Consider the following 24,141-nt stretch of genomic DNA (forward strand, 5'->3'; position numbering starts at 1 on the left):
AATATTGACCTCTGACATTAATTTGTGAAAGTGAAATAACTTTTAGCATTGGTGTTGTGACATATAACGGCGGACAGATTCTTGCGACCTTTAGCGTTACAGGTGCGGCATTAACGGCAGATGATTTTGCGACATATAGCGGTGGTTGTGACATATCACGTCAACCTTTCGATATTTGACGTTGGTTGCGACATTTAACGGTGGTGCGACAGTTAACGGTGCCATAATATTGTGTCACATTGACATTCTTTCCAGAACACCGCACTTACTTAGGTTTTTAAAGGTGAACACGCATGTTTATGCATTGCGGAAAATAACTATGAACATGAGATATAACTGCAGATAGCATAAATCAGAAAGTTTCATTTACTACCCTCCCTTTACACGTTAAAATAGAACAAGGAAGTACAAGAGATAGTGTTTTGTTCACAGGGGACTGAAAAATGTTTAAAAACTATGTCTTATAATGTAAATTCGGAAAGAAAGTTTCTCTAACAGACTTCGGTAAGTTAGGTTTTGTATATAACTATTGGAAATAACTGCTTTGTTTGGTCGTATTTACAGTTCGTGTCTAAGCATGTTATCTTGTGAAATATATAAATATATAAATAAAATCATAATCTATATTCTGATAATGGGGGCAAGGGACAGTAAATTTGAAAATTCCACAACTCGGCGCTGATATCAGTGCGAAAAAAATCATAAAAAATCCAATTTTGACAAATTCAAGGCAATTTTTGAGCGAATGTCTTGCAAAGACATAGCACTTCATTATATGACATGTTCAGCCTGCCGATTCTGTTGATTCTGTGATAGAAACGAGAAAAACGCAGGTTTCAGGACACTGAATTTTGAGACAAAAATGGCCCAAAATGCACACCTTGCGCGGCCTGTACCGTATTATTTGCAAATGACTGACCTAAAACGCACACATATTTTTAAAGCATGTGGCCAGACGAAAATAATGGTGGGAAGAAAATGATCTCATAACCGTTTACTTTTTCCGCAAATTTGAGCTGAAGCTGGATGGATGGATGACCGTTTCCAATTCGTCTGACTTCCGTTACCTCAGGTAAAGTTTTAGACCCGGCCGTCTACATGGAGCTAGGAAAATCGATACAAGCACATATTTATTTTTCACAATAATCACTCGTACGCAGGAATCCTTAGTTCTATAAACATCATAAATAACCAGTTGAATATATATGCCTGTAAAGTACATATGTCTATTTTATTTAAAAAACCTACCCGGGCCAAATGCGAAAATGGCCCCTGCCACTTAAATTTAAAAAAAAAAAACCTCTTTGTGTGAATAATGGGGTAGATCTATTACCTATTTTTCTTGATGGTCCGTGAAACAAGAAAACAGTGAAAAGTGAAATTGAGCTTGTATTTTTCACATTAATCTAGTGTGATTTTATATTAGATGGCCCGATTTCAAATTTATTCCATTTAAACACACATTCTCAAATAGTTTGTACAAAATATGATAGAGTTTTATTTGACAAATAGAGTAACACACGGAACAATAGAATATACGACATTGATGGTACACATTGTAAGTTGAACCGTTAGTTTGGACATCACGTGATATCATGTTGATAAAGATACTGATTCAAATTTACAAATATGTATAACTATGATAAAGACAGATAAAGACATGAAGTTTGATATTTTATCAAAATACCTACCATCTGAAAACTAAAATGAAACAAACAAATTTAATTTTACATAGCAGTAAAATGGCTGCGGGAAGATTCTCCACATCAATCAAAGACGGTTCGGATGCTGACTTTGAGTACACATGTACCCAGTGTGGGGAATACCATATAAGGGAGGAAGCTGTCAAGTACTGTCCGGAATGTGAGGAGTATCTTTGTACAAAATGTACCAATCAACATGGCCGGAGAAAAGCATTTATTTCACATAAGCTAATAGACACAGATGCTACAAAACGAGGGAATATGGTTACCATAGCTACAAAATGTCGTTACCATCCAAACAGAGACATTGAGATGTACTGTGGAACCCATGATATGGTCTATTGTCTAAAGTGCATAGCAAAGGAACATAGGTACAACTTCTATTTTAATTACCCCTCTGACATAATTGCTTAACAAATATACTCTTATTTGAAACAAAATATGTACCTTCATATAACTATATGTACTAGCAGATGACAATTTATTATTTACATCATTTGTATATTTACCTTCATGGATCTCAACAGTTTTAGAAAATTAAATAGTTTTCAAAATAGAAATAATGAAAGTGATGAGATTTTACTATTTTTTAAAATACTTATAGGGATTTCATTTCTTTGTTGTTGTTTTTTTTTTTTTTTTTGTTGTTTTTTCTTGTTTATTTTAGGTATTACTTGTACATGAAAAGGATTCTAAATAATCTAGAATATACGTATAAGATTACTATGGGTGTTGTATTTTCATGTAGATCAAAACCATCCCAGGACAAAATCCGTCCAAACTAATTTGACCCTAGTTTGTTAAATTCTACCCCTTGATCTTGTTAAATACAATCCCAAAATTTTGTAAAGGTATCATGAATAAGACATTACAATTGATAAGGTTATAATTAAAATCAGAGAGGGGATTTCTTCGCCTTGGTCAAATTTAGCTGGAGGGGGGAAGGGGACTTTGTTGTCCGCTTTCCGTTGTTTAGGATTTTTTGTTTTTGTTTTTTTTCTATAACACTAAGATGAATTTAATTTATTTCCGAATCACTTTTACCGAGACTTTCTTTTCTTTCCCAACGTCACGTGCGGTTAATAAAAGTGCTTGTTTTCTTTTATTTCTTAGGTCCTGTAATGACGTTAGTGAAATAGAAGACATGCACACATCTCTCGTTGACCAACAAGAAGTACAACGTTTACAGAATCAGACAAGAAACATTAAAGAGCGCCTTATGGCCATTGATAGTAAAACACAGAAAAACATCGATAGCATTGAACAGCAAAGGGACGACGTGCTTGCCAAAATCGAGGAGGTTGAGCAGAGCTTGATAGAACATATCCGTAAATTAAAACATGAAGCAATTGGCGCTCTTAACAAGGACTATACTTCGGAGAAAGAAGAACTGAAGTATACTATCAACAAGATGGCAAATACGAAAAAGGAAATGGAGACTGTAAGTAGTCAGTTGCAGACATTTACCAGTATGGAAGCAGGACAACAGTTTATTCAGATGAAACTGATACAACAGACTGTAAATGATGCAGTAAAGTTAGTTGAAGAACGCGAGACGACAGGTAGTAAAGCTTTATGTTTTACAGAAAATTCAGATTTGAAAACCTCCATTATGACAGCAACATCTTTAGGACGTGTGAATACAGTTACAGAAAATGAACATCAAACTGCCCGAAGAATATATAAGGTGAAATCAAAAAAGGAGATCAATATCAGCATGCAAAACGACCGTCACACATGTTATATAGGTGATGTATGTCAGCTACAGGACGGTACGATCATACTGGGTGACTGGAAGAATTGGAAGATTAAGAGGCTTGATATGAATTACAACATCAAGGATCACTGTGACCTAGATTACTATCCCATGGGTATCTGTTGTACTGGTCAGAATGAAGTCGCTGTGAAAATGGCCAACAACAAGGTTCTGTTTATATCAGTCGGCAGTTCATTGTCCCAGCTGAAAAAGATAACTATAGCAGGTGGAGGCTGGTGGGGAATGACTTACTATGCTGGAGAATTGTGGACGTCTACCGGAAGTGGTGTCAATGTCTACAGTACATACGGTACTCTACTGAAAACTGTTATCCAACACACCAATGGTCAGAATATTTTCAAATCGACTACTCGACATATGGCAGTCAGTGGGGAAACTGTTATCGTAACAGACGAATGTGATGGTGCCGTCTGTCTGGGAAGAGATTATACGGTACAAAGAGAACTGCGGGTCAAAAACCTTGTTGACACAAAAGGTGTATGTGTATCTAGTGATGGAACCGTATTCCTCAACATGTGCTAGTTCTGACAAAGTAATTATTTTTTATATATCTGATTGACTTTACGTATACATTGGTACTTTTAAAATTTCAAAGGAACTCAGAGCTGTACCTAAAGACATCTAAATAAGTTACCAATTTTAAACTAAAGTTCATTCTTGCAACTTATCTGTAAAAAGTTTGATTTTAAGATATAAACATTATATATAGGTATTAAAAGTAGTCAAAACTACAAAATAATACAAGGGGCCTCCGTAGCCGAGTGGTCACGGTTGCTGACTTCAAATCACTTGCCCCTCACCGATGTGGGTTCGGTTGATGAATTCTTCCGGGGTGACCGCTCGTGATAAAATAATGCTTGGAGGGGCACCTGGGGTCTTCCTCCACCATAAAAGCTGGAAAATGTCATATATTGTGTCGGTGTGACGTTAAACCCTACAAAAGCAAAACAAAACAAAAAAAAAACTGTAAAATAATACAAGTCACTTTTACCTATTACCTTAAGTATTACCATTCGAATCCAGTCTTATAAATCTATTCATTTTTTCTGATCTACTGGACGCAGTAATGTTCTCACTTATGGGGCTTAGGCTGTGTCACACAAAATATACACAGCGTACGTGCGTTTATAAAATTCAGCTATTCTTTTTCTCCTTTTTGGAATATTCTTACATGTTAAAGTCGTACGAACTCGTCGATAACCTTTAACTTCATGATTGCCCGATGTTTCAGATATTTAGCGTCATTATCGATATTTATTATTGTTAAAAGTAGGTGTTTCCTAAAATATTTTGTTAAAGCGTTACAACATAATGGTGTTCTGGCAGACCAATCGTATAGTTGTACCGTCAACCCCTTAAGAGGTAAGGGTGATATTACGATATCAGGGTCCAACAAAAGCACAACAGGATATGACAGCACGATAATACAATGCTAAAGTAAGATAACACGATGCAACAGCACGATAACACGATGCGATAGCACAGTGCGATGCGACAACACGATTTAATATCGCATTATCATATCGTGTTGTCAAGTCGTGTTGTCTTGTTGTATCCAAATAACTGTACTATAAAATCGTGTTATGCTGTAGCGATCGAATATCGCACAATAGTATCGTGCTGTCTTGGTGTCGAGGTCGACAGTACGACGGTACGACATTATATATCGCAACAGCAGAGTGTTGTGGTGTAGATCATTAATACCGAATACGTCGGTACGATATAAGATCCTTACTAATCTGGTTAGACATATGCAGTTACAATAACATAGTAGGTAAAGTTTGGTTACAAATCTTAAAATACAACTGAATATTACAGCAGTAACAGCAACGTTACGACTGGTAGACCGATATTCGAATTTAGATCGCAGACGAACATGTATGTTAAGTCCGAGTCTGTAAACTGTAGATCAACATTCAAAACTGTTCAGGTCGTAGATCAACAGGTGTTCATTTGTTCTTTACTTTAAAGATTAGAAAGTAGACATAGGTCTGCAATCATAGTTCAACATTCGAAATTTCAAGCGTGATAACAAATGAAAAAATGCAAGAATTAACCGTGACTGCATAATTATGAAGATTTAAACATTACCTTCCATAAAGTAATCAAACTTAATCATTTGTCTGTATATATCAATACCTTGAATGATTTCATTTTGAAAAAAATCAATCAATAAATAAATTGATAAAAACGTGAAAGAATGTCGAAATCTACTTAAACTATCTAAATCTGTTTCTCTCTAAGTACAAACATTATCCAGTATTGATCTCTGACATTAATTTGTGAAAGTGAAACTAACTTTTGACAAAAAGTATACACTACAATTCCCCTAGATTGTTTACAGTTTGAAACAGTGAAAGTTAAAATACCGCTCCCCTTCATGCCACTTTTTGAAACAGTGAAAAGTATAATACCTCTCCCCTTCATGCCACTGTTTGAAACAGTGAAAAGTATAATACCGCTCCCCTTCATGCCACTGTTTGAAACAGTGAAAAGTATATTACCGCCCCCACCCTCATGCAACTGTTTGAAAGAGTGAAAGAGTGAAAGTATACAAGAGGGCCAAGATGGCCCTAGGTCGCTCACCTGAGAAATACACCATAACAGTGTAAACATGTTTGACCTAGTGATTTCATGGAAATAAATATTCTGACCAATTATCATTAAAATTGGAGCAAAATCAACAATTTCTTTTATTTGACCTAGTGACCTAGTTTTTGACACCAGATGACCCATATTCGAACTTGACCTAGATTTCATCAAGGGTTTCATTCTGACCAAATTTCATGAAGATCAATTGAAAAATACAGCCTCTATCACATACACGAGGTTTTTCTTTGATTTAACCTAGTGACCTACTTTTTGACTACAGATGACCCATATTCAAATTCTACCTAGATTTCATCAAGGCAATTTTTCTGGCTTACTTTCAGGAAGATCAATTGAAAAAAGAAAACAGCCTCTATCTCATACACAAGGTTTTCCTTTAATTTGACTTAGTGACCTACTTTTTGATCCCAGATGACCCATGTTCGAACTTAACCTAGATTTCATCAAGGCAATCATTCTGACCAAATTTCATGAAGATCAATTGAAAAATACAGCCTCTATTGCATACACAATGTTTTTCTTTGATTTGACATAGTGACCTACTTTTTGACCCCAGATGACCAATAATGAATTTCAATCTAGATTTTATCAAAGCAATCATTCTGACAAAATTTCATAAAGATCAATTGAAAAATACAGCCTCAATCGCATACACAAGGTTTTTCTTTGATTTGTCCTAGTGACCTAATTTTTTACCCAAGATGACCCATATTCAAACTTGACTTAGATTTCATTAAGGCAATCATTCTGACTTAATTTCATGAAGATCAATTGAAAAATATATATCCTCAATCACATACACAAAGTTTTACTTTGATTTAACCTAATGAACTACTTTTGATTCCAGATGACCTATATTCAAACTTGACCTAGATTTTATCAAGGCAATCATTCTGACCAAAATTCATAAAGATTAATTGAAAAATACAGCCTCTATCGCATACACAAGGGTTTTCTTTCCTTTGACCTAGTGACCTAGTTTTTGATTCCAGATGACCCATTTTCAAACTCGACCTAGATTTTATCAAGGTAATTATTCTGACCAAATTTCATGAAGATCAGTTGAAGAATACATCCTCTATCACATACACAAGGTTTTTCTTTTATTTTACCTAGTGACCTAGTTTTTGAACCCAGTTGACCCATTTTCAAACTTGGCCTAGACTTTATCAAGGAAATCAATCTGACCAAATTTCATGAAGATCGATTCAAAAATACAGCTCTATCACATAAACAAGGTTTTTCTTTGATTTGACCTAGTGACCTAATTTTTGACCTCAGATAACCAATTTTCAAACACGGCTTAGATTTCATCAAGATAATTATTCTGACCAAAATCCATGAAGATAAATTGAAAAATACAGCCTCTAACGCATACACAAGGTTTTTCTTTGATTTGACATACTGATCTAGTTTTTGAACCTAGATGACCCATTTTCGAACTCGGCCTAGATTTTATCAAGATAATCATTCTGACCAAACTTTATGAAGATCAGTTGGAAAATGCAGCCTCTATCGCATACACAATGTTTTTCTTTGATCTGACCTAGTGACCTAGTTTTTGACCCCAGATGACCCATTTTCGAATTTAGCTTAGACTTCATCAAGACAATCATTCTGACAAAATTCTATGAAGATCAGTTGAAAAATACAGCCTCTATCGCATACACAAGCTAAATGTTGACAGACGACAGACAGACAGACAGACAGACGCCGGAGCATTGCTCAGGTGAGCTAAAAACTGCTCCCCTTCATGCAACTGTTTGAAACAGTGAGTTATAATACCACTCCCCTTCATGTCACTATTTGAAAGAGTGAAAAGTATAATAAAGATCCACTTTATGCAACTTTTTGAAACAGTGAAAAGAGTAATACTGCTTCCCTTCTTGCAACTGTTTGAAACAATGAAAAGTATTATACCATTTCCCTTCATGACACTGTTCGAAACAAAGTAAAATATCGTTCCCTTTCATGCCTTTCAAGTCACTGTTTGAAACAGTATAAGTTATAATATCATTCCCATTCATGTCACTGTTTGAAACAGTGAAAAGTATAATACTGACCCACTTCATGCCACTTTTTGAAACAGTGAAAAGTATATTAATACCACTCCCCTTTTTTATCGCTGTTTGAAACAGGGAAAAGAGTAATACTCTTATGCCTCACATATGTGAGTTGTATGAACATGAAAACCGTCTCATTTCATGCAGAATGTATTCTAGTAGCGAAAAAGTGTGATTAAAGCACTCGTTCTACACGAATTTGCGCAGAAAATAGGAAAATTAGGATCTATTTATTATGGACTTCTTTCGAATACACCACGGAAGCACATTTTCGACCGAATTACTGACCTTATTCCTTGATATATCTAGGTCACATACGCCTAAATAGTCATGATTCCTATATAGATCAGGCACTGCTATTGTTTTTTTTCCGTAGGGTTCCATTATAAGAAACATTTTCGCATACTTGAGATCTACCATAGTTCCTTGATTGAAAACCTGACTCATTTTGCCATTTTTTTTTAATTTAGTTATAATGAAGGAAAACATTTCACCCAATCAGCGACATTTTGCGAGAAATCTTCGCGAACCAATCAAGATCAGCTGTGGAAAGCATGACTGCATCCTTTCCAATATCAACCCGAATTACAAGTAACATTCATTTTTAGTAAATACTTTGCTTAGCTGTAGTTTGAAGTTTTAAAATCAACATGCCGAAAAAAAAGGCGAACAAAGATTGGTTGAAAACAATCTTGGTAGTGCATGCCCACCAGATAAACGAAAGAAATAAATATGAGGTTCCTTTCGCGGTTTTGACAAACCTCTGATGAACGAGAATGTATAAGAAATGACTCTGTCAGATACACCAATTGACAATCGACAATTAAAAGTCATGCATTCAGTCAAACACTTGTAAAATATCCCAAAGTTCAAAGAAAACATCGTATTGCTTGATTTTGACAGAAATTTTATGATTGTAAACATTACCTTTGTATCCAGTCAGCTTATGCCTCATTGACTCTTATGGGTTTTCCTACATTGTTTTTCAAGTAATCCAAATCAGCGTTTCAATATAAACATCTGACTTTTATATTTTATATAAAACTGATATATTTTAAAGAGCTTCCAAATATAGCTAGTTTAGTAGTACTATTAAATTGACTTTCACTTCATCAAAATAAATCATTTTCTCTCATTTTTCCTATTTAAATGTTAAAATACATTAACAATTAAATTTAAACAAACAAAACAGTTTTAATTTAGACCTCTGTGACAATGCAAAGTGAAAAAATAAGTGTCCAAAAACCTGTCCGCAATTACCAGATGACTCCCAAGCTGATTCCTTTTAGGCCAGCCAGGCCTATAAGAAAAACATGCTTTCTGTTACAGACACAATTTAATTTATATAGTACAAGTAACTTACCACCGTGAACTGAAAAAAGTTTCAACTTTCAAGATTTTATGGGATTTTCAGTAACGCGTGCCTCTGTGTCACAATAAAACTGACATTTTTCAAAGAGCTGCCAAACACAAGCTAGACTCATTTTTATAATAAAATGAAATTGATGAAAAAATGCGACAAAAATTACCGTTATACGGTCCCTACAGCAAGTCTGCAGATCGTGTAGACGGACAAACTTACCTAAAACTATTTATTTCTATTATATACCAAAGCGGGTTACTTTATAGCCTTAGTTGTTGTAAGATATTTTTTAGAGAAATAAGGTGCATTTTCGTGTATTTTTTACGTTTGGACCTGGCACCCATGTTCGAGCCCAGTCGACCCTAAGTATCGGGTTTGAACCTTGTGCTATACATTTGTGAAGTAGTTCTTGGAAAGTTATACAAAAACATGTAACTTTTATTATGATATCGTTAGTACTTTTGTCGTAATATTTGATTGAAAATGACCATTTAAAAAAAATAATTTCAGGCCCGGGGCTCGAACCCCTCTAGAGATCGGTCTGTCCAGACCAGGGGGTTCTGAATGTCTTTTATTGTGTAGTACTTATATAACAATATCAAGCTAGAAATGTAAAACCCTACGAGAAAATACAGGTTTTAACACTTTAATTTCGAAAATTCGATGATAGGGACATATCCGACCCCAGGATTCTAGGGGTGAGAGGAAAATATTTGAATCTGACCTTAATCTTTTGCATGTCGTCTGCGTAACCCCTTTAGGATTTTGCCAGGGTGCTGCCCAACATTTTAAGCCCTTAACAAAAAAATCATTGATTTTGTTCGGTAGAGCTGAAAAAATGAGATGGTGAAAAGTGAAAATCTAAAAAAAAAGTGCATTATTCTGTGAACTTGAAATTTTCGACTTCCTCATTTTTGTGCGGTTGATTTTTTTTTGTAGATCAGGGTTAGGGGTCGGGTCAAGGCCAACCGTTTGGTACTTGGGGACCAACCAAAGTCCGTCGGAAAATCCCGACCGGATTCACTTTCTAAGTCGAAAAAAGACATCAAAATTTGACCCGTTTGAGCTTTGACTATTTCTTTGGTAACTACTATGTATTTTGATTTAAATGTTCAGAATTACCTTTATGCTGCAGGCGGACTTATTTTCTTAGTATAAAATATTGTTGAAACCGGTACGGGGAGCGTTTATTATTTTTTACAGTTTTACCAGTTACTCCCCTTTACTTAAAAGGGCCCATTTTAGCGAAATAAACGATTTTAGCTTTTCAACATACAACTGAAATGACTAAAGTGTCATTCATATGACCAAATCAAAATAAAATTGAAAATAGGAATAAGAAGTTTATCAATGCCACTTTAAGCATACTTAAAATGAGAAAGTTAGCAAAATAAATTCTTAATAATAATTAAAATAGTTGCATATAAAGGCTTTCAAATTTATCATTACTCCCCGGTTTTCATATTAGCCTATACGCATAGTAAGCAAAGTAAATACTTAATTATTATCAAAATATCTGAATTATAAAATCACTTTAATTTTCATTGGTTACAGCATTAAAAGTAGCGTTATAAATAAAATATCACAATTTACACACAAATATGGGTAATGCACTTCTAAAAAGCAACATGGGAAATGAATTGGCATATTTAAATATGTGTGAAGTGGCGGATATCCCCTTCCGTCTTACCATACTAGATTAGATGGCTCACAAGCTGGTTCTTTTACAGAAGCCAGGCGTAGAAACATATAATACTGATTGCGATAGAATGCTACACATAAATACTGAAGCGCAATCGAATAAAGGAAAACACGATGCTATTAAAAATGGCCCGAGGAAAGAAAGATTAGAACTTTTTATATTTGGACTACTTTTAACCAGCGTATGTGTTAGTCATCAGCATAAACCTGGAGTTCCGGGATCGCAAATTTTTATGACCAAGCAATGTTATCGATTTTTTATTGGCTTCCAAGTGATCCTGCCATATAGCCCTTAGAAGAGAAGAACATTAAATTTTATTTTTTAATAAGGTAACATGTCAGACACAAAAAATACAGTATTTTTAAACAGGCGTTTATCCCTAGCTGATATCCCGTCGTTGGCTGAAAATGTCAAGAAATTATCAATGAATTTCTACGTTTATATTGTTTCTTACAAGTACATAAATCTATGTTGTTTACATTGTTCCATTCTACACATTATAAACAAATATGAAGATGCTTTAACACGTTCTATCAAGGTTCATTTGCTTTTCGATTGATATCCCTATTCCTGTTAAAATGTCTATATTTTTGCCTTTTTGAGAGGGATAAGCTATATTACCAGAGTATCAGTAAAGCAGAAAATGCGATAATTAATAAAATCTATAACAAGATCCCTTGGAAACATATAACGCAACTGAGGAAAATAATAGTAGATTCGTTATGACTGAGTCTGTTCATCAGAGGAAATGAAATCTGCAACACCTCTCAAGACCCGCATCACTGACTTAAGCTGAACTCTGTTATAATAAGATTGAATGCATTCTATGATCCGAAACAGTCGGACTGAAATACAACAATATATCAATAGTATTTTTTTTAGTTTATAGAGCAGAACTCCTGATTTTGAAGTCAGCCAATGTTACCATTGTGTTGTGCAGCTGAAAATCGGTATAATTCTTTTGTAGAAAAATAATCTGAATAAAAAAGTATACGATGAACATTCAATACAGAAATTTAATAACTTTTGTAAAAGACCAGATCAACAAAAAAAAAAAGAATGTATTTATGATAAGGTCATTGTGACGTCTGGTATAATTTAAATGTTAAGACTTCCTAACTGATAAGGTGTTGATTGCTGTCAAAACTTGTTAATATTTTAAATACTTGTAATTTTATTACCATGTACGCTTTCTTGAATTTGATTGGTTTATACTGTTAATTACAGTCACAATAAGGGTCATTTTAATTGGTCAGTTATTATAGTGTGAGAAAAATATATTTTCAAGACAGCAGATTTTTGAGGAGAATAGATTTGGATTTCCAAGTAGAAACATCGTGGTTTTCCACTAGAACACTAGAATTGTTAATACTTAAACCTTTTTTCTAATTGTTATATAATACGGATAACCGTGTGAAAATTGTTATTTGTTGACTGTGTGGTTCTCCACCGAAGAAAAATAAAGAAGATAATCTGGAACTGTGTTTTATCATTTGGACATAATAAGTAATGCCATAGTGCCGCAGAATTAAAACATTCAATAATATTTTTCGGCATCACAATTGGACCACTGCATCCACTCTAGATGAGATGCTGGTAGACATTTTCAGCTTTAATTTAAGTAGATGAAGCAGCAGTGCTTGACACTGTATATATGTTGGCACATGTTCTGTCTACGGTGCAGCTATATACTTCCTACATTTTAAACATATTGTGATGTTCTATTATCGCTTATGTAGATCCAAATACAGTGTAGATACCGTTGCCAAGAGCGTAACTTTGGCTTTACAATGACATTCTAATCATGAAGCTGGTTTATTAGTAGAAGTCATAGTGGTCCGGGGTTAAATCAGCGTTTTGGGGCCCCGGAGGTCTGGGTTTAATAACCTTTACAAACAGAAGTAAAAGTATCTACATTTGATACTAGTATTGGATAAAGAATAGTGATTTCATCGTGGCCATATGACTAGTTCAGATTAAAGTAAATGAACACAACACATTCTTACAACCATTAATGTCAGCTATTAAGTACTACAGCTGCTTATCCCACTAAAAATACTGCACTTCTTTTCATGTATAATACAGTCTTTCTAGAATTTAACTCATTCAAATGCCTATATTGTGCATGGAATCTTTACATACGCTTTAGAAACCTAAAACACCATCATGCAGTAAAATGATGGGACAAACTGTAATGATGTATGTATTGCCAGTCCAGGCGCTTTTACTACACTTCTATGTGAATGAGATGCTTTTATGCCTATAAAAGAGAACTTTTTTCTAAGGTATTTCTAAAGCAGTGTGACAACATTATTAAAATAATTACCTTTCAACGTATTTTCGTGATTTCCAGACTGCGATGAATCATCGAAATGATTAGAAACGGAACCCACAACAATCGAGAAATTTTGGTGAGTATTCATAACGGAGTACGAGTATTCTTGAAAAATATTTCATGAAGGAATCTTTTAAGTTATCTCAAACAAAAGGTATAACACCAAAATTAGTGTATTTCAAACACAAATACTGTGCTAAGTAGTATCTTTTTATCAAGTGTATTGCAAGAATTGTTAATTTTCGTTGCATAATGTGGTTTTCTCCTGCCCCATCCTTTCCACTTTCATTTACGCTCCCTTGTTTTGGCATCCCCTCCCCATTTGCTGTGGGTGAGTTATCGTGTCCCCCTTAATTTTGGCTGCCGGGGTCCTAGGGAGGTGCCCGTTTTTGTTGTCGTTTTCCTGCTCATGTGTGTGCTTTTGTGGGCTTGTGCGTCTGTGTTGTCTTAGGCGGTGCCCTACAGTATTGTTGTATCTCACTTGTCTGTTAATCTATGTAAGTTAGTTGCGTGCGTGCATGCGTGCGTCTTTTGTACATGAGTGTCTGCGCTGCTGCGGTTTACGTTGTAAGGTAACTGTGATTAAGGAACGTACCATCCCTTTTGAATATTCATCCTTGTTCCACTTTCTCCTTCACCCCACCCTCTTTTTTTCTACCCCTACCCCTTCCTCCCCTCTTTTTGTATATTTTGCAATAATTAAAATGTACTGGTTGGATTTTTGAAGCAACCCGTCTATAACACTTTTCCGTTACAGCTTCTTTTTCTGTGGACATACTTTACAAATGCGTGGCTCTGAGTTTGCGGTGCTTTGTGCTTCCGAGAAATCTACCCTTACCTATTATCTTTTGTTGCCACGGTTACATTGATATGACATGAAATTGTCGTGTTAGTGCAGGTAACAGGAGTCATGTTTTTATGTATATTATTTAAATATATTTTTAAGTGTTAGGAGAAAACTATCGTATACTAGTATTTAGACTTATTTGTACCCTACACCGGAAACCCGCGAAACGGGCGACTCCTCCAGAAAACTTAGTAAATTTAGTGGGAGGCTAATGGAACATACAGAAGACGCTCCAATTCCAGAAGCTTCCCCTGTTTCTTTAGCGTGCCAGTGATAAAGCACCCACATATTGGACTCTTATCTTTAGACAGTAATTTTCAGTTGGAGGAGCGGGAGATTGAACTCACGATTCATGGTTTTTCATAGTAAGACAATATTACGACTTAACCAATGCGTCCACTCAAGTCGAGAAATAGAAGGACTTTTTCATCTTATATGTAACTAGATGGAGCGCCATGGTACTATATATATGGGCACACATGCTCTCTGCGGTGCAGGTGCGAAGCCAAAATATAAACTTGCTATATTTTTATCATATAGTGACGATGTTTTACTATCGCTTATATTGATCCAAATGCACATATTTATACAAGTGTTAAAAGCGTAACGTTGATTTTCTAATGACATGACATTCTAATCATAAAGCTGGCTTATTTGTAGGAATTAGTGACCCGAGATCAGATCACCATTCGGGACCTTTGAGGACCACATTTTATTGCCTAATGTCAGTAAAAGTAAAGTTACACATATTATATAGATATTGGACAAAAACTGTATTTTCCGTGTGACTTTATCACAAGTTCAAATTTCAGTTAATGAACATATAAGATATTCATCGGTAGGAAATAAGCAGTTAGCAGTTGCAGCAGTTAACTAGAATTGCTAGCAGTTACAGCAGTTAACTGCTACAACTGCTGGCAGTTAACTGCTACAACTGCTGGTAGTTAACAACAATTAACTGCTACAACTGCAGTAATTACAACCTCAACAAGGGAGATTAATCACAAAGAATTCCTTGTAATTGCATTCCTTTATGATTATCGGAAGTAGGGAATTCCAATTTGTAAAGTGGCACAGAAAATTATTGTGGCCCGAAAAAAACGTTTCGAATAGTTTCGTGTTGTGTCTTGGGCACAAAATGTATATATAAGGCGTATATGCATTAATATTCAAGTAGTTATTTAACATAATAAAAGAACAAAGGGGACGTAAAAAGAATAAAGAAAATGTATTTGAAGGTACCCAATGAGTGGGGGTGTGTCAAAGTCGGGCCTGAACGGAAAATAGCGAGTTTTGGTGTCGGAGTCTAGTCTCGCAACAGTAGAAGAAACTGGGGTGCCACCGTGTGGGCGTTATAGAGAGAGGGCGTCCACGCCCGGGTGGTGGCCATGCCGGTAAGGGTCTGGTTTCCGAGCAAGGGCGGACTTGTGTGTTTGGTCAGGAACGCATGAAAACGCCATTTAGCCTCCAGCAGTAGATTTCCTGGTCGTAACCGTAGAAAAAACTGTGGTCCCACCGAGTGGTCCCATAGAGGGGGTCCGTGCATGCGGACCCGGCATAGCGGCCACCCCGGTGAATTAAGGTCTGTTTGTTTCGTGAGCGTGCGTCAAATTCGGGCCTGAACGGAAAATAGCGAGGTTTGGTGCCGAACTGATACCGTCCCCATGTCGTAACCAATGCACCGAATCGGCAATGTAATCCCTCAAATTGTAGATCACCATATTAGCTTCAAAGATATACCTTCAATGACAGGGAGGGGGAAACACATAAGCCTCTGTTGCCCAGGATTAAAACAAGTTTGTAATGCGATTTTCGTTCCTGTGTTGAGTCGTATACAGCTGCGTTTTGTGAAAGCTGAAAAATATGAAGTAGTGACATATATCTTAGGTCACAGTAGCATGAATTACTAAGGCTTTTAATATCGTGTGAGGTCCTCATTCAAGTTCAAAGTATTCACCAGGTACCATATTTTTTTTGCATATGCAACTATAGAAGATATTTGCTCTGTTACTAACATGATGTATAATTTTACCCCGAACTGCTTAATCCAGAGGTCAAGTGTTCGATCCCCACTGTGTTCACAGTCACACCTTTCCATGTGACAAAAATAACAATTTGAATTCGTTCAGTGAATGTGAACTAGTTTTTACAAGCAGAAATACACACTCAAAGACTTAAAACAATTTAAATTTTAATACAGTTAAAACGAGTGTTGAAGGTACAACAACTTTGTATTCTGTTTAATATTCTAGTTAGATTAAATGAAGCAACAACTTTAGAATTCAACAAATTGTCTGTGAAAATGAAAAATGAAACGTTAAAGCGCAATACATTTAAATTTATTTCATAATTTTGTAATTTTGAAAGTCTATTCAAATTTTCATCTGAGAAAAAGAAAGAACTCTTGGCAAAACTATACATCAATTTTGCATAAAAATGTTAAAAATGAAAGACTGTCGAAATCTACTTCAACTATCCAAATCTGTTTCTCCCTGAAGTACAAAAATGTAATGAAAATTATATCCAATATTGACCTCTGACATTAATTTGTGAAAGTGAAATAACTTTTAGCATTGATGTTGTGACATATAACGGCGGACAGATCCTTGCGACATTAAGCGTTACAGGTGCGGCATTAACGGCAAATGATTTTGCGACATTTAGCGGTGGTTGTGACATATCACGTCAACCTTTCGATATTTGACGTTGGTTGTGACATTTAACGGTGGTGCGACAGTTAACGGTGCCACAATTGTGTCACATTGATATTCTTTCCAGAACACCGCACTTACTTAGGCTTTTCATGGTTAAGCAAAGTTGAACACAAATGTTTATGCATTGCGGAAAATAACTATGAACATGAGATATAACTGCAGATAACATAAATCAGAAATTTTCAGTTGCTACTCTCCCTTTACACGTTAAAATAGAACAAGGAACAAGGAAATTTAATCTATATCAAAATGCCTCGTAAACAAGAGATAGTGTTTTGTTGACAGGGGACTGAAAAATGTTTAAAAACTATGTCTTATAATGTAAATTCGGAAAGAAAGTTTCTCTAACAGACTTCGGTAAGTTAGGTTTTGTATACAACTATTGGAAATAACTGCTTTTAAATGTTTCAGTTAATTTCGTCGTATTTACAGTTCGTGTCTATAAGTATGTTATCTTGTGAAATATATAAATAAAATCATAATCTATATTCTGATAAATTTTTAAAAAAACTCTTGTGTGAATAATGATATCATTTTGATAAAGATATTGATTCAAATTTACAAACATGTATAATTATGATAAAGACAGATAAAGACAAGAAGTTTGATATTTTATCAAAATAACTACCATCTGCAAAACTAAAATGATACAAACAAATCTGAATTTACATAGCAGTAAAATGGCTGCAGGAAGTTTCTCCATATCAATCAAAGGTTCGGATGCGGACTTTGAGTATACATGTACCCAGTGTGAGGGATACCATATAAGGGAGGAAGCTGTCAAGTACTGTCCAGAATGTGAGGAGTATCTGTGTACAAAATGTACCAACCAGCATGGTCAGAGAAAAGCTTTTACTTCACATAAGCTTATAGACACAGATGTTACAAAACGAGGGAATATGGTTACCATAGCTACAAAATGCCGTTACCATACAAACAGAGACATTGAGATGTACTGTGGAACCCATGATATGGTCTACTGTGCGAAGTGCATAGCAAAGGAACATAGGTACAACTTCTATTTTAATTACCCCTGTGACATAATTGCTCAACAAATATATCTTATTTGAAATAAAATATGTACCTTCGTATAAATACATGTAACAGCAGATGACAATTTATTATTTACATCATTTGTATATTTACCTTCATGGATCTCAATAGTTTTAGAAAATTTAATAATTTTCAAAATAGACAATAATGAAAGTGATGAGATTTTACCATTTTTAAAAATACTTATAGGGCTTTCATTTGTTTTTTAGGTATTACTTGTAAATGAAAACGATTCTCAATAATCCAGAATATACGTATAAGATTACTGTGAGTAGATCAAAATCATCCCACTAGCAAACTCCGTCCAACCCAATTCGATCCAAGTTTGTTTAATTCTACCCCTTGATTTTGTTAAATACAATCTCAAAATTTTGTAAAGGTATCATGAATAAGACATTACAATTGATAAGGTTATAATTAAAATCAGAGAAGGGATTTTCTTCGCCTTGGTCAAATTTAGCTGGAGGGGGAAGGGGACTTTGTTGTCCGCCTTCCGTTGTTTAGGATTTTTTGTTTTTGTTTTTTCTATAGCACTAAGATAAATCTAATTTATTTCCGCATCACTTTTACCGAGCTTTTTTTTCTTTGCCAACGTCACGTGCGGTTAATAAAAGTGCTTGTTTTCTTTTATTTCTTAGGTCCTGTAATGACGTTACTGAAATAGAAGACATGCACACATCTCTCGTTGACCAACAAGAAGTACAACGTTTACAGAATCAGACGAGCAACATTCAAGAGCGTCTTATTGCCATTGATAGTAAAACACAGAAAAACATCGTTAGCATTGAACAGCAAAGGGACGACGTGCTTGCCAAAATCGAGGACACTGAGAGGAGCTTAATAGAGCATATTCGGAAATTAAAGCATGAAGCAATTGGCGCTCTTAACAAGGACTATACTTCGGAGAAAGAAGACCTGATGTATAACACCAACATGATGGCAAATTCGAAAAAGGAAATAGAAAATGTAAGTAGTCAGTTGCAGACATTAACCAGTATGGAAGCAGGACAACAGTTTGTTCAGATGAAACTGATACAACAGACTGTAAATGATGCAGTAAAGTTGGTTGAAGAACGCGAGGCGATAGGTAGTAAAGCTTTATGTTTTACAGAAAATACAGATTTGAAGACCTCCATTATGACAGCCACATCTATAGGACTTGTGAATACAGTAAAAGAAAATGAATATCAAACTGTCCGAAGAATATATAAGGTGAAATCAAAAAAGGAGATAAATATCAAAATGCAAAACGACCGTACAACGTGTTCTATATCTGATGTATGTCAGCTACAGGACGGTACAATCATACTGGCTGACTTCTATAATAAGAAGATTAAGAGGCTTGATATGAATTACAACATCAAGGATCACTGTGACCTAGGTTACTCTCCCACGGGTATCTGTTGTACTGGTCAAAATGAAGTCGCTGTAAAAATGAACAACGGCAAGGTTCAGTTTATATCAGTCGGTATTTTATTGTATAAGCTAAGAGAGATAACTGTAGCAGGTGGATACTGTTGGGGAATGGCAAACTGTGCTGGAGAACTGTGGATATCTAACGGAAGTGGTGTCAGTGTCTACCGTACATCCGGTACTCTACTGAAAACTATTAGCCAAGATATCAATGGTCAGAATATATTCAAATCGACTACTCGACATATGGCAGTCAGTGGGGAAACTGTTATCGTAACAGACAACAGTGATGGTGCCGTCTGTATGGGAAGAGATTGTACGGTACAAAGAGAACTGCGGGACAAAAACCTTGTTGGCACAAAAGGTGTATGTGTATCTAGTGATGGAACCGTGTTTCTGTCTGGACTCCGTTCAAACAATATTATGGTGTTTGATAAGAATGGGAAATGCCTCGGAGAGTTGGTAGCCAAAGATACTGGTCTGCAGGAACCAGTTGCGATGCATTATGATGGCAAAAGAAATTGTTTAATCGCAACATGTGTTAATTATGACAAAGTAATTATCTTTTATATATCCGATTGACTTTACGTATACATTTGTACTTTCAAAGAATTCAAAGCAACTCTGAGCTGTGCCTAAAGACATTTAAATAAGTTACCAATTTGAAACTAAAGTTCATTCTTGCATCTTATCTGTAAAAAGTTTGATTTTAAGGTATAAACATTATACATAGGTATCAAAAGTAGTCAAAACTACAAAATAATACAAGGGACCTCCGTAGCCGAGTGGTCAAGGTTGCTGACTTCAAATCACTTGCCCCTCACCGATGTGGGTTCGAGCGATGAATTCTTCCTAGGTGACCGCTCGTGATCAAATAATGCATGGAAGGGCACCTGGGGTCTTCCTCCACCATAAAAGCTGGAAAATGGCCTATATTGTGTCGGTGTGACGTTAAACTCAACAAAAACAAAACAAAATAAAAAACAGCAGAATAATACAAGTCACTTTTACTTATCACCTTAAATATTGCCATTCGAATCCAGTCTTATAACTCTTTTCATTTTTTTCTGATCTACTGGACGCAGTAATGTTGTCACTTATGGAGCTTAGGCTGTGTCACACAAAATATACACAGCGTACGTGCGTTTATAAAATTCAGCTATTCTTACATGTTAAAGTCGATACGAACTCACCGATAACCCTTAATTTCATGATTGCCCGATGTTTCAGATATTTAGCGCCATTATCTTTAAAACAAAATATTTTAGGAAACACCTACTTTTTAACAATAATAAAGCGTTACAACATAATGGTGTTCTGGCAGACCAGTCGTATAGTTGTACCGTCGACCCCTAAAAGGTAAGGGCGATATTACGATAACACGGTCCAACAAGACCACAACAGGATATGATAGCACGATAATGCAATGCTAAAGTAAGATAACACGATGCAACAGCACAATAACACGATGCGATAGCACAGTGCGATGCGACAAGACGACTTAATATCGCATTATCATATCGTGTTGTCAAGTCCTGTTGTCTTGTTGTATCAAATCGCCAAATAACTGTACTATCAAATCGTGTTGTCATGCTGTAGCGATCGAATATCGCACAATAGTATCGTGTTGTCGTGGTCGACAGTACGACGGTACGACATTATATATCGCAACAGCAGAGCGTTGTGGTGTAGTTCATTAATTCCGAATACGACGGTACGATATAATAGCCTTACTAATCTGGTTAGACATATGCTGTTACAATAACATAGCAGATAAAGTTTGGTTACAAAGCTTAAAATACAATTGTATATTATAGCAGTAACAGCAACGTTACGACTGATAGAGTGATATTTGAATTTATACAGATCGTAGACGAACATGTATGTTAAGTCCGAGTCTGCAAACTGTAGATCAACATTCAAAACTGTTCAGGTCGTAGATCAACAGGTGTTCATTTGTTCTTTACAGTAAAGATTAGAACGTAGATCTAGATCTGCAATCATAGTTCAACATTCGAAATTTCAAGAGTGATAACAAATGAAAAAATGCAAGAATTAACTGCATAATTATGAAGATTTAAACATTACTTTCTATAAAGTAATCAAACTTAATAATTTGTCTGTATATATCACTATCTTTAATAATTTGATTCTGAAATAAATCAATTAATAAATAAATTAATAAAATGTTCTAACATAATATTAAATGTTATGTACAATTATTACTTCCCTTTATAGTTAAAACATTTTTAAACAAACTGAACTTGTCGGATTTGCCAGTATTTATTTACGTATAATAGTCTATAATAAATCTTTCTTTCAAATGAAATGAATGAAAATGAAATTTACTGTACATTTTTTATTAAAAGTTATTTCACTTTCACAAAATTATTATCAATGTCAGAGATATTTCCGATTTGTCCATGATGACTGTTGACACTTAGGTAAAACGTTCAAAACGTTACATTGTTTGTAAACAATCTAGGAGAAAGGTATTGTATGCTTTTTGTCAAAAGTTAGTTCACTTTCACAGATTAATGTCAATGTCATTTTTCGACATTCTTTCACTTTTAACATTTTTATGAAATACATGCAAAATTTTTGTACAGCTTTGTCAAGAGTTCTTTTATTTTCACAGATGAAAATTTAAATAGACTTTCATCTTTACAAAATGATGAAATAAATTAAAATGTATTGCGCTTTAACGTTTCATTTTTCATTTTCAATGACAACTTGTTGAATTTTAAAGTTGTTGCTTCATTTAAACTAACTGGAGTATTAAATAGGATACAAAGTTGTTGTACTTTCAACAATCGTTTTAACTGATTAAAATTTAAATTGTTTTAATAGTGTAGGCTATAAGGCTGAAAATATGGCAGAATTGTGCACTCTTTAGAAGAGTTTTGATCTTTATCTAATACAATACTACTATCTATAACGGAACACTTTAGATGTTGAACCCACCTCTACCAAGCCTTTTATGGTAAATAATAATGGTCAGAATTATGCCCCTTGAAATCATTTATAAAAGGTATTAGTATATAACACCCACCATATACTTTTTTAATGAAATACAAATTCCCAACATTTTATGCGAAATGTATGTCGGAGAAAATTATTAATCAGTCTTGGGGCTAAAAATTGAAATAGATATGCATATATGAGAGTTACGGGCCTTGAATTTGTAAAATTATAGAAAAATTGGACAACACTTATAATGGTACATTTAAAGTTTGATTTGTGAATAGTTTTGTTTAGCTGTCTTTCAGAAAACGATGTTGTAAGTAGTAAATGACATGTTAATTAGTTGTGAATCTCTATTTTTATGCCCCCGTTCTAAGAGGGAGGAGTATTTTTTTTTTCAGAAGTCGGTCGGTCTGTCTGTCGGTCTTTTGATATGTTGAACAATCGGTTTCCGGTTGATAACTCAAGAACGCTTAAATCTAGGATCATGAAATTTGATAGGGAAGTTGGTCATAACCAGCAAATTTATTTTTATTGATTTTGAGGTCAGTAGGTCAAAGGTCAAGGTCACAGTGACCGGGAATAATTAAACAATTTCTTGGCGATAATTTGGAAACGCTTGGTCCTAGAATGATACTTGAGAAAGCTTAGGATTAGAATTACGAAATTAACGAAACTTGATAGGGTGGTTGATCATGACCAGCAGACGACCCCTGTTGATTTTGAGATCAGTAGATCAAAGGTAAAACATTGACCCAGAACAGTTAAAATATTTTGTCAAATAACAAGAGAATGCTTTGGTCTAAAATTAGATTTGATCTAGAAGTCATTTATGACTGGTAAATGACCCTTTATTTTGATTTGATGTCAGAACGTCACATGTTCAGTGCACAATGACCCAATAGGTTCTGTTCTTTGTGCAGTTACTGAATGCATCAAGGGGTGGCGGGGGGCATTTCGTGTTCTACGAGCTTTTTTCAAGTTTTCAATCTGTGTGTCTGCCCGTCTCTATACACTGTCTTTGACTGTCAATGTCCGACACATATCAGATTCTTGCCTTCAGCACCGTTATTTCAGTTTTCTTTCCTTCAGAAATATCCAACAATTTGTTCTCAGGGTCAAGAACAAGTTTAAACCTTCAGATCGAGGTCAGATGTCATAAACAAAAATAACCTTTTAGTATCCGCAACGCAAAGTATAAAATGTTTTGTTATAAATGAACATGTCAAAACCTTGTCTTCATACATGCATATATTGAGCTTAATATGAAAACGATTGTCATTGGGAATCTACAAAACGAGTTGTCAGGTGATAAACGGGGGGGGGGGGGGGGGGGGCGGCGAATTGGCCCTTGTATTTATTCACATTTCCATGTTCTTTATATCGACACTTACCGGTGACCGTGGCACAGTGGTTAAGGCGTCCTCCTCGAGATCAGGAGGTCGAAGGGGGATGTTTGCCATGGGACTTGTTCCAAAAAGGCCGGTTCGTGAGCCACGAGCAAGTTAGATGAACGGTTACCGACTTCTATCCGGGTGACACGATAATAAGCAAGACCTTTACCCTTACCTTTTATTATTCCTTCTCTTGAGAAGGA

General features: G+C 35.2%; 2 protein-coding genes across 3 annotated transcripts; both read left to right on the top strand.

Annotated features, from left to right (window-relative positions):
• The first annotated feature begins 400 nt into the window (after positions 1–400).
• Positions 401–4,002, top strand: LOC123533883 (uncharacterized). The gene is made up of 3 exons (XM_045315835.2): positions 401–504; positions 1,739–2,074; positions 2,817–4,002. The coding sequence occupies exons 2-3, from the start codon at positions 1,743–1,745 to the stop codon at positions 4,000–4,002; spliced, it is 1,518 nt and encodes a 505-aa protein (XP_045171770.2). The 5' UTR covers positions 401–504; positions 1,739–1,742.
• Positions 4,003–17,336: 13,334 nt separating this feature from the next.
• LOC128547348 (uncharacterized) lies at positions 17,337–21,546 on the top strand. Of its 2 annotated transcripts, none has more exons than XM_053519835.1 (3): positions 17,337–17,471; positions 17,791–18,123; positions 18,806–21,546. In XM_053519835.1, the coding sequence occupies exons 2-3, from the start codon at positions 17,795–17,797 to the stop codon at positions 20,160–20,162; spliced, it is 1,686 nt and encodes a 561-aa protein (XP_053375810.1). In that variant the 5' UTR covers positions 17,337–17,471; positions 17,791–17,794; the 3' UTR covers positions 20,163–21,546. The 2 variants fall into 2 exon arrangements, with proteins under 2 accessions (XP_053375810.1, XP_053375809.1); XM_053519834.1 differs by having other exon boundaries at positions 17,343–17,471; positions 17,788–18,123.
• The last annotated feature ends 2,595 nt before the right edge of the window (positions 21,547–24,141 follow it).

Source organism: Mercenaria mercenaria, chromosome 12, assembly GCF_021730395.1.
Source record: "Mercenaria mercenaria strain notata chromosome 12, MADL_Memer_1, whole genome shotgun sequence".
Taxonomy (NCBI): domain Eukaryota; kingdom Metazoa; phylum Mollusca; class Bivalvia; order Venerida; family Veneridae; genus Mercenaria; species Mercenaria mercenaria.

Coding starts and splice junctions, on each gene's coding strand:
- LOC123533883 (XM_045315835.2), top strand. CDS start 1,743: ATGGCTGCGGGAAGATTCTCCACATCAATCAAAGACGGTTCGGATGCT. Junction 2,075..2,816: donor TGCATAGCAAAGGAACATAG/GTACAACTTCTA, acceptor TTTATTTCTTAG/GTCCTGTAATGACGTTAGTG.
- LOC128547348 (XM_053519835.1), top strand. CDS start 17,795: ATGGCTGCAGGAAGTTTCTCCATATCAATCAAAGGTTCGGATGCGGAC. Junction 18,124..18,805: donor TGCATAGCAAAGGAACATAG/GTACAACTTCTA, acceptor TTTATTTCTTAG/GTCCTGTAATGACGTTACTG.